Source organism: Aotus nancymaae, unplaced genomic scaffold (assembly GCF_030222135.1).
Source record: "Aotus nancymaae isolate 86718 unplaced genomic scaffold, 86718_ANA_hifiasm-v0.15.2.pri h1tg000049l, whole genome shotgun sequence".
Classification (NCBI taxonomy): Eukaryota; Metazoa; Chordata; class Mammalia; order Primates; family Aotidae; genus Aotus; species Aotus nancymaae.
This window is the reverse complement of record NW_026988463.1, coordinates 11,154,158-11,167,331: the sequence shown is the minus strand read 5'-3', so window position 1 is coordinate 11,167,331 and position 13,174 is coordinate 11,154,158. Positions and strand designations below refer to the sequence as shown.

General features: G+C 48.0%; 1 protein-coding gene across 9 annotated transcripts in view; it reads left to right on the top strand.

Annotated features, from left to right (window-relative positions):
- The window catches only part of NDE1 (nudE neurodevelopment protein 1), a 65,428-nt gene that overhangs the window by 46,050 nt on the left and 6,204 nt on the right, over positions 1–13,174 (top strand). For 5 of the 9 annotated variants that reach the window (XM_064362474.1, XM_064362468.1, XM_064362469.1 and 2 more), the window contains 4 exons: positions 776–955; positions 3,841–3,932; positions 6,979–7,130; positions 10,305–12,213. In XM_064362474.1, the coding sequence (XP_064218544.1) occupies positions 776–955; positions 3,841–3,932; positions 6,979–7,130; positions 10,305–10,398 (518 nt within the window). In that variant the 3' untranslated portion in view covers positions 10,399–12,213. Of the gene's footprint in view, positions 1–775; positions 956–3,840; positions 3,933–6,978; positions 7,131–10,172; positions 12,214–13,174 lie in introns of those variants that run through there. The other 4 variants (XR_010337351.1, XM_064362473.1, XM_064362472.1 and 1 more) reach the window with 2 other exon arrangements.

Below are 13,174 nucleotides of genomic sequence, written 5' to 3'. Positions count from 1 at the left end.
CGTGCCCCCCCCACCTTTTTTTTTTTTGCCAGGGTCTCACTGTGTCACCCAGGCTGGAGTGGCATGATCACGGCTCACTGCAGCCTCAATCTCCTGGATTGATACGATCCTCCCACCTTGGCCTCCCAAGGTGCTGGGATTACACGTGTGAGCCACTGCATCTGGGCATACTTTCATTTAGTATTCTAGATACACTGCTATGTTGGAATTATTTTTTGAATAATAAAAGCATTAGCGTGTCACTGCCATAGCTTTTTAGAAATCTAAAACCAGTTTGTTTTTTACTTAAAAGAAAAATCCTGTAGAGTTGCAAGTCTGTGGGTTTCCCTCTATTTGGGGTTTCCAACTGGAGTTTTTCATCCCAGTAGATCTTTATCCTGACCAGTATCTACTGTTGAACTTCTCCTCCTGCACTCTGCCAACCCAAAGCCAAGGACTTCAATTCCCTTTTTGTTTTTGAGACAAAGTCTCACTCTCTTGCCCAGGCTGGAGTGCAGTGGCACAATCTGGGCTCACTACAACCCCCGCCTCCTGGATTCAGGTGACTCTCATGCCTCATTCTCTCGAATAGCTGGGATTACAGGCACATGCCACCATGTCTGGCTAATTTTAGTATTTTCGGTAAAGATGGGGTTTCATCATGTTGGCCAGGTTGGTGTCAAGCTCTTGACCTAAAGTGATCTCCCTGACTTGGCCTCCCAAAGTGCTGGCATTACAGGCATGAATCACAGCACCTGCTGAGGACTTGAATTCCTGAATCCTTTTCCTGGCACAGATTTGCGGCAGGAACTGGCCGTGCAGCAGAAGCAGGAGAAACCCAGGACCCCCTTGCCCAGCTCAGTGGAAGCTGAGAGGACAGACACAGCTGTGCAGGCCACAGGCTCCTTGCCATCCACGCCCATCACCCATCGAGGACCCAGCTCGAGTTTAAACACACCCGGGAGCTTCAGACGTGGTAAGGGGAGTGGGAATTGGAGGGATTTCTTGGTTTCACAAAGAATTCCTGGGTAAGAATCTGGGGTGGGTCCTGGGGGTGTGATGATTTGCACCAGGCTCAGAGCCTGATTTGCTCTCAGGCTTTGAGCAGACAGTAGACTGGGATGTTCCTTGGGTTGGGCATTGGGATCAATGAGGAGTGTCTGGATGGGAGGCAGTAGGGAGTGGTGGAGTCTGTGGTGAGGTGGGAGATGGAAACCCCACCCAGAGGGAGTAGCTGCCCCTCTGCAGCTACAAGGAATGGCCCTTCATCTGCAGCTTTTTGCATTCTTCATCAAAGCCAGAAATCCTCTTTTTTGTTGTTGGGTTTTTTTTTTTTGAAACAGGATTTTGCTCTGTTGCCCAGGCTGAAGTGCAGTGACAGGATCTTGGGTCACTGCAGCCTCATCCTCATGGGCTCAAGTGATTCTCCCACCTCATCCTCTGGAGTAGCTGGGACTAAATGCGCTCCCAACACACCTGGCTAACTTTTGTATTTTTGGTGGAGATGGGGTCTTGCTATGTCACCCAGGCTGGTATCGTATTCCTGGACTCAAGTGATCCTCCCGCCTCGGCTGATCCCAAAGCGCTGGGATTACAGGCATGAGCTACCGCATCTGGCCCAAAATCCTCTTTTTGAATATGAAATCTCCCAAATTTGAAATGTCAGTAACCAAATATGAAAAAGTGAAAAGCATTCTGTGGGTCTGGTAATACATCCACCGAGAGCTAGACTCGGTGTAACCTGTGCTGTGTGGAGAAAAAATAAGAAATCTGAATTCTCACCCCAGCGCCTCTGACAGCTTCCGATCAGGACTTTTATAGCAGATATTAATAGCAGACACTTATGAGGTGCTCAGTATGCACCAGCCACCCTGCACCCTTCACCGCAGTCCCAGGATACAAGTGCTGTTCCCATTTGATGGAAGCGAGGCCCTGAGTTAAGCAGAGTCATGAAGCAAGTGAATGGCAGATGGATGGGGATTCAGACCCAGGCAGGCAGACTCCAGGGCTTACCCTACCATCTACTGCTTTATCCCTTAGCTCGTCCCTTGGTGGTGAAGAGACCAGTGAGACTTCTAGAATCCCAGTGTGGAGCCCTTTTGTTTTGTTGAGGTGAAGTTTCGCTCTTTGGCCCAGGCTGGAGTGCAATGGTGCGATCTTGGCTCACTGAAACCACCTCCTCCCAGGTTCAAGTTGATGCTCCTGCCTCAGCGTCCCAAATAAGCTTGGATCACAGGCGTTTACCACCATGGCTGGCTAATTTTGTATTTTTAGTAAAGACATGGTGTCAACATGTTGGCCATGCTGGTCTCAAACTCCTGACTTGAGGTAATCCACCTGCCTCAGCCTCTGAAAGTGCTGGGATTACAGGCATGAGCTGCTCCGCCTGACCCCAGTCTAGAGCCAGTTTGCATACTTTATTTCAGTTTTTTTAGAGAGACAGTTTTGTTCTGTGGCCGAGGCTGGAGTGCAGTGGTGCAATCATAGCTCGCTCCAGCCTCCAGCTCCTGGGTTCCAGTGATCCTCCTGTCTCAGCCTTCTGAGTAGCTGGGACTAGAGGCATGCAACTCCATGCCCGACTATTTTTCTACACTTTAATATGCATGTAGCTCACCTGGGTACCTTGGTAGAATGTACCTCGGATCCAGGGGGTCTTGAGTGGGGCCTGAAATTCTGCCTTTTTTTTTTTTTTTTTTTTTTTGAGACAGTCTTGCTGTATCGTGTCGCCCAGGCTGGAGTGTGGTGGCATGACCTCAATTCACTGCAGCCTCTGCCTCCTGGATTCAGGATATTCTCATGCCTCAGCCTTCTGCGTAGGTGGGATTACAGGCAGCTGTTACCACGCCCAGCTAATTTTGTATTTTTAGTAGAGACGAGGTTTTGCTATGTTAGCCAGGCTGGTTTTGAACTCCTGACCTCAGGTGATCCACCCACCTCGGTCTCCCAAAGTGCTGGGATTATGGGTGTGAGCCACTACCCCCAGCCAAGAGATTGTGCAGTTTTGACAGTTCTCAGATGCTGCTGGTGCATGGACCCCACTTGGAGAAGAGAGGCTCTGCAGGACCCTTGTAAAGCTGGATTGCCCTTTCTATAGTTCCTGTATCTATCACAGATGCCATTATGTTAATTAACTGTATGGATTGCCTACAATTTTAAAAGGATTTGTTTAAAAAGACTGACATGGCTGGGCATGGTGGCTTCTGCCTGTGATCCTAGCTCTTTGGGCGGCTGAGGTGGGAGGATCACTTGAGACCAGAGTTCAGGATGATCAACTTGGCAGCATAGTGAGATCCCGTCTCTATTAAAAATTCTTTTAAAAGGCCAGGCATAGTGGCTCATGCCGGTAATCCCAGCACTTTGAGAGGCTGAGGCCAGCGGATCACTTGAGGTCAGCAGTTCGAGACCAGCCTGGACGACATGGTGAAACACCATCTCTACTAAAAATACAAAAATTAGCCGGGTGTGGTGGCCCCTGGCTGTAATCCCAGCTACTTCGGAGGCAGAGTCAGGAGAATTGCTTGAACCCAGAAGGTGGAGGTTGCAGTGAACTGAGATTGTGTCACTGCACTCCAGCCTGGGTGACAGAGCAAGACTGTGTCTCAAAAAAAAAAAAAAAAAAAGACTAACATGTAAAAACAAACATTTGATGTAGTCATCATCACAAGGACTTGAAAAACTGGTTGTCATATAGGCCCTAGGTGTGTGATGCAGTTAACTACTGAAAGAAGTAGGGTAGCTTCTAGGATCCAAGGGAAGCTATCCATGTCCCTCCCGTCCACATGGTTTTGGATCTCTAGCTGTTAGTGCATAGACATGACTGTAGCTTGATGTGTTATATGCACATTTCTTTTGCACACCCAGGCCTGGATGACTCCACAGGGGGGACGCCCCTCACGCCTGCGGCCCGGATCTCAGCCCTCAACATTGTGGGAGATCTACTGCGGAAAGTTGGGGTAAGACCACACTTTCTTGGCCTTTGGTGCCTTCCTGCCTGTCCTTCAGGATATATGAAGGGGTGGATCTTACTCTAGTTCCTTCCCTCTTCTCTCTTTTTCTTTTTCTAAGAAACAGGAGTCTTGTTCTGTTGCCCAGGCTGAAGTGTAGTGGTATGATCACAACTCACTGTGGCCTCGAACTCCTGGGCTCAAGCGATCTTTCCATCTTAGCCTCCCAAGGAGCTTGGACCACAGGTATGCACCACCATGGCTGGCTGATACTTTGATTTTTTGTAGTAATGGGGTATCGCAGTGTTGCCCAGGCTGGTCTTAAACTCCTGGTGTCATGTGATCCTCCCACGCTGGCCTCCCAAAGTTCTGGGATTACAGGTGTGAGCCAGTGCACCTGGCCCCTTGCATAGCAGTGTGGTAAGTTTTAGGTGTGACTGCTCCTTTAGCATCCCTGGGAGTCATTAGAGCTTCCTGTGGGAGTTACTGCCAGACACTCAGAGCTCTGACTCTAAGAACCGTATGTATATCTCTTTCCTTGTACCATTTTTCCTCTAGGCAATTTGGGAAATAGGGTGATGTCCTATTTTTCCTAAATTTGAAAAAACTGAGGAGCATTTAGAAACTGTCTTTTGGCCGAGTTCAGTGGCTCATGCCTATAATCCCAGTACTTTGGGAGGCCAAGGTGGCAGGATCACTTGAGCCCAGGAGTTTGACGCTAGCCTGGGCAACATGGTGAAATTGCCTGCCCTGACTTGCCTCTATAAAAATGCAGAAATTAGCCAGGCGTGGTAGTGCACACTGGTATTGCCAGCTACGGAGGCTTGAGAGGTGGGAGGATTGCTTGAGCCTGGGAGGTCGAGGCTGCAGTGAGCCGAGATGGCGCCACTGCACTCTAACCTGGGTGACAGAGCACGACATTGTCTGAGAAAAGAAAAAACTGCCTTCTGGTTTTTTCGTTTGTTTATTTCTCAGGGGGTTTAAGAGAATCTTGATACTTTGCAATGCCAAGGCGGGTGGATCACCTGAGGTCAGGAGTTGGAGACAAGCCTGGCCAACATGGTCAAACCCCATCTCTACTACTACTCGGGAGGTTGAGGCAGGAGATTGGCTTGAACCCGGGAGGTAGAGGTTGCAGTGAGCTGAGATTGTGCTACTGCCCTCCAGCCTGGGCAACAAAGTGAGACTTGGTCTCAAAAAAAAAAAAAAAAAAAAGTCGGCTGGGCGTGGTGGCTCACGCCTGTAATCCCAGCACTTTGGGAGGCCGAGGCGGGTGGATCACGAGGTCAAGAGATCAAGACCATCCTGGTCAACATGGTGAAACCCCGTCTCTACTAAAAATACAAAAAATGAGCTAGACATGGTGGCACGTGCCTGTAATCCCAGCTACTCAGGAGGCTGAGGTAGGAGAATTGCCTGAACCCAGGAGGCGGAGGTTGCAGTGAGCCGAGATCGCGCCATTGCACTCCAGCCTGGGTAACGAGCGAAACTACGTCTCAAAAAAGAAAAAAAGTCTTGAAAGCCTAGGGCAAAGAACTTGGCCTTTCAACTTTTATGTTAATTACAGGGAGAGATCCTTTTGTGCTTAAGCAATAACATAGGTATTCTTTGTAGCTGTTTATTTTATTTTTAAAAATGATGCCCAGAAGGCCACATAATTTAACTTCTACCAGGTTGTCACTGTGCGCAGTGTATTCATACAACTTAATAGAAGCTCGCATCTCATTTCTTTCATGTTTCTACTCTGGCTGTTGGTTGTCTGGCTTGCTTTTCTGTAAACAGGTCCGTGTTTTAATAGTTAGCCTGGTTGGAGTACAGAGAAGCCTGGGGGTGCTGTCAGCATCTTTTTGGTTTCCTCCGGATCTGTTATAGCCAGACAAAGTCCTTGTCAAACCTCCTGCCATTCTGCAGAGGTTTAATAAGGTAAACCAAAGAGTGAAGGATTCCAGAAGTGGATTTCATATTTCCTACGGGCAGAGTTGGATAATTGGTAGCTTAGTGATTTTTCCAGAAAGCTTTTATTTGTTTAAAAATTTTTGTAATTAAAAACTTTTTGTTTTTGTTTTTCTTTTTTTTTTTAAGAGACAGAGTCTCACTCTGTCACCAGGCGCCAGGCTGGAGTGCAGTGGCACAATCTTGGCTCACTGCAACTCCGCCTCCCGGGTTCAAGCAATTCTCCTGCCTCAGCCTCCCAAGTAGCTAGGACGACAGGCACACGCCACCACGCCCAGCTAATTTTTGTATTTTTAGTAGAGACGGGGTTTCACCATGTTGGCCAGGATGGTCTCGAGCTCCTGACCTCAGGTGACCCATCCACCTCGGCCTCCCAAAATGCTGAGATTACAGGCTTGAGCCACCATGCCCAGCCACATCTTTTTTTTCATTATTATTTATTATTATTATTTTTTGGCCAGGTGTGATTGTGCATGCCTATAGTCCCAGCTACCCAGGAGGCTGAGGTGGGAGGACTGCTTGAGCATGAGAGGTCGAGGCTCATGATCTCTTTCCAGGAAGCTCCCAAACATTTGTAAAAATGCTTTGTAATTTAAACAATTTTTTTCATTAAAATTTTTTTTTTAATTAGATGGGCATGATTGCAGATGCCTATAATCCCAGCTACTCAGAAGGCTGAGGTGGGAGCATTGCTTGAGCCTGGGAGGTTGAGGCTACAGTGAACTGTGATCTCACCAGTGCACTCCAGCCTGGGTGACACAGCAAGACCTTATCTAAAAAAATAAAAAAAATAAATAAGATGGGATCTTACCTTGTTGCCCAGGCTAGTCTCAAACTCCTGATGTTAAGCCTCCTGCCTTGGCCTCCCAAAGTGCTGGGATTACAGGTGTGAGCCATTGTGCCTAGCCAGCTCCCAAATACCTAAGGTACTTGGTTCTGAGACTGGCATATACATTGGGTTCCTCTTGGGGTCCCACCTTGGAATTCCGGCGCACAACAGTTTGAGAACGACTGTCTGGGGTTCTTTCCTCTGTACGGGCTCTGCTGAGACAGAATAGTCCTTGCCTATAACTTGAGAGATAAAAAGTGTATTTTTCTTCAGGCACTGGAGTCCAAACTCGCTTCTTGCCGGAACCTCGTGTACGATCAGTCCCCAAACCGAACAGGTGGCCCAGCCTCTGGGCGGAGCAGCAAGAACAGAGATGGCAGCGAGAGACGGCCAGGCAGCACCAGCGTCCCTTTGGGTGATAAAGGGTCAGTACCTTCTAATAAGCCTCTCGCTGTTGGGGAGAACCGACCTGCCCCAGACCAGAGACAGTAGCCCCCAACCCACAGCCATGAGGTTTTTTTTTAATTACAGGATGACTTCAGCAAACCTTATCCTCTCCTGTGCTCCCTGTAGGCAGCATTAGGTGGTGTCTTCTGGCTTGGTCAAAGGACTAAGGAGAGGGTCTTGTTTTGTGAGACAGGGTCTCATTCTGTCTCCCAGGCTGAAATACAGTGGCACGATCATAGCTCATCCTCTGCCTCCTGGCTCACATGATCCTCCCACCTTAGTCCCCTGAGTAGCTGGGACTACAGGTGCATGCCACCATGCCTGGCTCATTTTTTGTAGTTTTTCTTTTTTTTTTTTTTTTTTTTTTGAGACCAAGTCTCGCTTTTTTGCCAGGCTGGAGTGCAGTGGCGTGGTCTTGGCTCACTGCAACCTTTGACTCCCTGGTTCAAGAGATTCTCCTGCCTCAGACTCCCAATTACAGGCACGAGCCACTGTGCCAAGCTAATTTTTGTTTTAGTTTTTGGTTTTTTGTTTTTGAGATGGAGCTCGCTCTGTCGCCAGGCTTAGCTGTGATCTCGGCTCACTGCAGCCTCCACCTCCTGGGTTCAAGCAGTTCTGCCTCAGCCTCCCGAGTAGCTGGGACTACAGGCGCATGCCATCACACCCAGCTAATTTTTGTATTTTTAGTAGAGATGGGGTTTCACCATGTTGGCCAGGGTGGTCTTGATCTTCTACCTTGTGATCCGCCTGCCTTGGCCTCCCAAAGTGCTGTAATTACAGGTGTGAGCCACTGCGCCCAGACTAAGTTTTATATTTTTAGTTGAGACCAGTTTTCACTGTATTGGCCAGTATGGTCTCCATCTCCTGACCTTGTGTTTCACTCACCTCAGCCTCCCAAAGTGCTGGGATTACAGACGTGAGCCACTGCGCCCAGCCAACTTTTTGTATTTTTTCTAAAGACAAAGTTTTGCCATGTTGCTGAGGTTGGTCTCAAACTCCTGGCTTCAAGTGATCCTCACTCTTCACCCTCCCAAACTGCTGGAACCACAGGTGTGGGCAACCATGCCTGGCCAAGCAGATCGTTTTTATCATTTGATTCTACAGCTGCTACTCATGGTTACACTGTAAGAAGGTGTTGTATAAAGCTCTTATTTGGACTAGGCATGGTGGCACACACATGTAATCCCAGCATTCTGAGAGGCCGAGGCAGGTGGATTACTTGAGATCAGGAGTTTGAATCCACCCTGGGCAACATTGGTAAAACCCCATCTCCACCAAAAAAATACAAAAATTAGCCAGGCATGGTAGCATGTGCCTGTAGTCCTAGCTACTCGGGAGGCTGAGGAAGGAGAATCACTTGAACCTGGGAGGCAGACGTTGCAGTGAGCCAAGATTGTACCACTGCCCAGCAGCCTGGGCAACAAAGCAAGAATCCATCTAAAAAAAAAAAAAAAAAAAAATTAAACACCTTATTTGGGAAGTTGAGCATCAATCACAGCCCTGCTTCCCCCAGAAGATTTTTTTTTCTTTTTAAATCTGTAGAAGCTCTGAGAAACTGGCATTAACTTCTGGCCAGACTGTGTTCCCGAAACCAGCCACCCCACTGTCCCACCATGGGATAGCACAGATCTGACCTTTGACAGTGTCATTTATTTTCTTGCCTAAAAAAAAATCAGGCCAGGCACAGTGGCACACACTTGTAATCCCAGCACTTTGGCAGCCTGAGACCAGCGTGATTGATTGAGCTCAGGAGGTTGAGGCTGCAGTGAGCTACGGCACTCCAGCTTGGGTGAAGAAGTAAGAACTTATTGCAGAAAAAGTCAGGGCAGCTTTCAGATTTAGAAATTCTGCAAGATGTGTGACTACCATCTCCCCAGGCCCTAAGCCATATGAATTTGATGGGTTTGTAGCAGACACGAGACAGGAAATTAAAAACCTTTTACATGGTGTGCACGTAACTGTCAACCTTTACACGTGGATTTTTAGGCCAGATGCAGTGGTTCACACTTGTAATCCCAGCACTTTGGGAGGCCAGGGTGGGTGGATTGCTTGAGGCCGGGAGTTCACAAGACCAAATTGGGCAATATGGCGAAACCCCATCTCTACTAAAAATACAAAAATTAGCCAGGCATGGTGGTGGGCGCCTGTAGTCCCAGCTACTTGGGAGGCTGAGGCACAAGAATGACTTAAACCCAGGAAGCGGAGGTTGGGGTGAGCTGAGATTGCACCACTGCACTCCAGCCTGGGCAACACAGTGAGACTCTTAAAAAGGATTATACATTTTTTAAAAAATGTTTGTTTTTTCTTTTTCTGTAAGACAGGGTTTTGCTCTGCCGCCCAGGCTGGAGTGCAGTGGTGCGGCCATAGGTCACTGTAGCCTCACCTTCCTGGGCTCAAGCCATCCTCCTGCCTCAGCATCCTAACTAGCTGGGACTCGAGGTGCATGCCACCACTGCTGGCTAATTTTTTTTTAATTTTTTATATAAACAGTCTTGCTATGTTGCCCAGGCTAGTCTCAAACTCTTGGCTTTGAGTTTGAGAATACACCTCTGAGACTGTAGTCTGCTTCTCACTGAGATTTCTAGAGGTATGTTTGAGTTTTCAGAGTAATTTTCCAGGCAGCCCTCCTGCCTTGGCCTCCCAAGTGCTTACAAGCTTAAGCCATCATGCCTTGCCTTTTTTTTTTTTGGAGCCAGGGTCTTGCTCTGTTGCCCAGGCTGCTGGAGCACAATGGCATGATCTCGGCTCACTGCAGCCTCTGTCTCCCAGGCTCAAGCGATCCTCCTACCTCAGCCTCCCAAGTAGCTGGGACTGCACCTATAGGCCACCACACTTAGCTAATTTTTTTTGCATTTTTTTTTGTAGAGGCAGGGTCTGATTATGTTGCCCAGGCTATAAAAACAACCAAAATCAGTTTAATAGGTAAGAGATGGGTCTTTCTAGAGGTTCTGAGACTGGGCGTTTGTGTGACCTTGGAATCTGAGAGCCAGGTAGCCAGTGTCCTCTTCTTCATTTCACAGGAGAGAAAATTGAGACCCTGTGAGACCCTGCTCCTGACTCTTGATGTTCGCCCCTAGACCTCTGTGGGCCCCGATGCTAGCCAGTTTCTCACAGCTGTCATGTCAGCTTAATTTGGTTTGCTCTATCTGAAGGTTGGGGAAGCGCCTGGAATTTGGGAAGCCGCCTTCACACATATCTTCGCCGCCGCTGCCGTCAGCCCAGGGGGTAGTCAAGATGTTGCTTTAGGAAAACCACGGAAGCTGAAGCTCTTGGTGTCGGTGCGGGAGTTGTTACTGTTCGTCATCTTTTTATACTAGGTTTTTGTTTTGTTGTAAGTTAGAGAATAAGAACCAGCACTCACCATAGTTCACTTTGCATCCCAAGCCAATGACAGGCCATCACCTGTGCTCTGGGGTTTGCCCCTGGGAAACGTCTACTCATTCCTGCCTGCCACTGTGTGCACTGCAGAGAGGGACAAACGGGGCTCTCTGGGAAGAGCCCTAAGGTGTCGGTGATGAGGCTACCCTGTTTTTGTTTGTTTTTGTGTTTTGAAATAGAGTCTTGCTCTGTTGCCCCGGCTGGAGTGCAGTGGCGTGATCTCAGTTCACTGCAGCCTCCACCTCCCAGGTTTAAGTGATTCTCCTATCTCAGCCTCCCATGTAGCTGGACTACAGGAGTGTGCCACCACACCCGACAGTTTTTATATTTTTAGTGAGAAATGGTTTCACCATGTTGGCCAGGCTGGTCTTGATCTCCTAGTCTCAAGTGAATCTCACGCCTTGGCTTCCCAGAGTGCTGGGATTACAGGTGTGAGCCACCACGCCTGGCCTCTGATTGGTCTTGACAGGTGTTTTTAATGTCCCGAGTCTCCTTAAATGTGGGATGGAGTCCCTCTCAGAGGCTCTTCCCCCTGCCCCCAGCCAGCTGGCATTGTCTCCCAGAACAAAATCTCCCACTGCTTTGTGGTGTACTGAAATCATGTCTGGGAACAGAGAACAGAATGGTCACATGCCTTTTTAAAAACTGGAATAGGCGGGGCATGCTGACTCACGCTTATAATCCTAGCACTTCGGGAGGCCAAGGCGGGTGGATCACCTGAGGTCAGGAGTTCAAGACCAGCCTGGCCAACATGGTGAAACCCCATCTCTACTAAAAATAGAAAAAATTAGCTGGGTGTGGTGGTGCACACCTGTAATCCCAGCTACTCAGGAGGCTGGGGCAGGAGAATCACTTGTACCTAGAAGGCGGAGGTTGCGATGAGCCGAGATTGCACCACTGCACTCCAGCCTGGGTGAGAGAGTGAGTATCAAAACACACACACACTCTCTCTCTCATGCACGTGCTAAATGTGCACACACACATGCACACACACACCCACACACACTACATCTGAGACTGTAGCCTGCTTCTCATTGAGTTTTCTAGAGGTGTTTTTGGAGTAATTTCTCAGGCCAACCAGGGTCAGTGGAGAATCTGTCCTGTTTTGGCAAACTGCATTCATTCATTTTCCTGAGTCCTCTGGCGGGGTGGGGGGAATTTTGCCTCAGGACCCTGAGGGGTCTTTGGGGTAGTGTGGCCTTGTTAATGCAGCCACTAAGAACAGGACTTCATTCAAAGCCATAATGAAGTAACCAGGGTGATCTTCAAGTAAGATTACACCATGACATCATTGTTGGAGGCCTCCTTGTCAAACAAAGACATGAACACAGGATTTCCAACGCGCCATAGCTTGTCCGCTCACCACTGCTTGTTAGGAACTGCTGTCTCACTCTGTGGGTCACAAGTTAAAAGAACACAGTTTCTGTGTGCCTGCAGCTTCGTGGCCTTCATTTTGTTACTAAGTTATTTTCTGGAAGAACAGCAAAAATATCTTCAGGTTGAAAATGGAACTTTGTAAGTGCTACTGAAATTCCACAGAGAATTAAGCTGCGGTGGCGAGTTTCTTACCCTAGAAACATCCTAACCTGTATCCGAAAAGATGTCCTTTTATTTTTTTAAAAGATCAATAAAATCAAGAGAAGCGAATGTTGAACTGGTTTGGGCCAGTGGTCAAATAGAGGCTTCGTATGTTTGTACTTCCATGTTTTCTCATAGGGTGGTGAAAAACTTTTTTTAACCAAGTTATGAAATAAGAAAAAAATCTTTTCCAAAAATTTCTGTTCAAACCAGGTTTTTAGAAATAGATCTGGGCTATGTTGGTGCATCAGTCAAGGCATGTTAGCATCTGGTCATAGGGTGGAGTCCTTCATTCCCATGTTTCCTGTCTCCCAAATCTGTTTGATCCCACAGACTTGGTGTGGTATATGGCATCGTTTGTGTTGAACAGAGCCTTTGCAAGGCATGTCTGTCTAAAACACTGAAGCTGAAAGAAGGATGGGGCCTACAGCCTCTCCTTCCCCCCACCCCCTGCCCCACCACCAAGACAGAGTCTTGCTCTGTCTCCCAGCTTGGAGTGCAATGGCACGATCTCGGCTCACTGCAACCTTTGCCTCCCAGGTTGAAGCAATTCTTCTGTCTCAGCCTCCCAAGTAGCTGGGATTACAGGCACGTGCCACCATGCCTGGCTAATTATTTTTTGTATTTTTAGTAGAAACGGCATTTACCATGTTGGCCAGGCTGGTCTCAAACTCCTCACCTCATGGTCCGCCTGCCTTGGCCTCCGAAAGTGCTAGGATTACAGGCATGACCCACCGTGCCCAGCCTACAGCCTGTTTTTATGGGCCTTACTAAGAATGATTTATTATGTTTTTAAGAGTTGTTTTAAACATGATGAATATTTGACCATATGTAGCTTATAAAAGCTAAAATACTATCTGGCTGTGTTTTTGTTGTGAGACAGGGTCTTATTCTATTACCTATACATAGCTCACTGCAGCCTTGAACTCCTGGGCTTAGAGGATCCTCCTGCCTCAGCCTTCCAAGTAGTTGGGAGTATAGATGTGCACTGTCCTGCCTGGCTGACTTGAGACTTTTTTTTTTTTTTTTTGGTAGAGAGGGGATCTCTATTGGCCAGGCTGGGTCT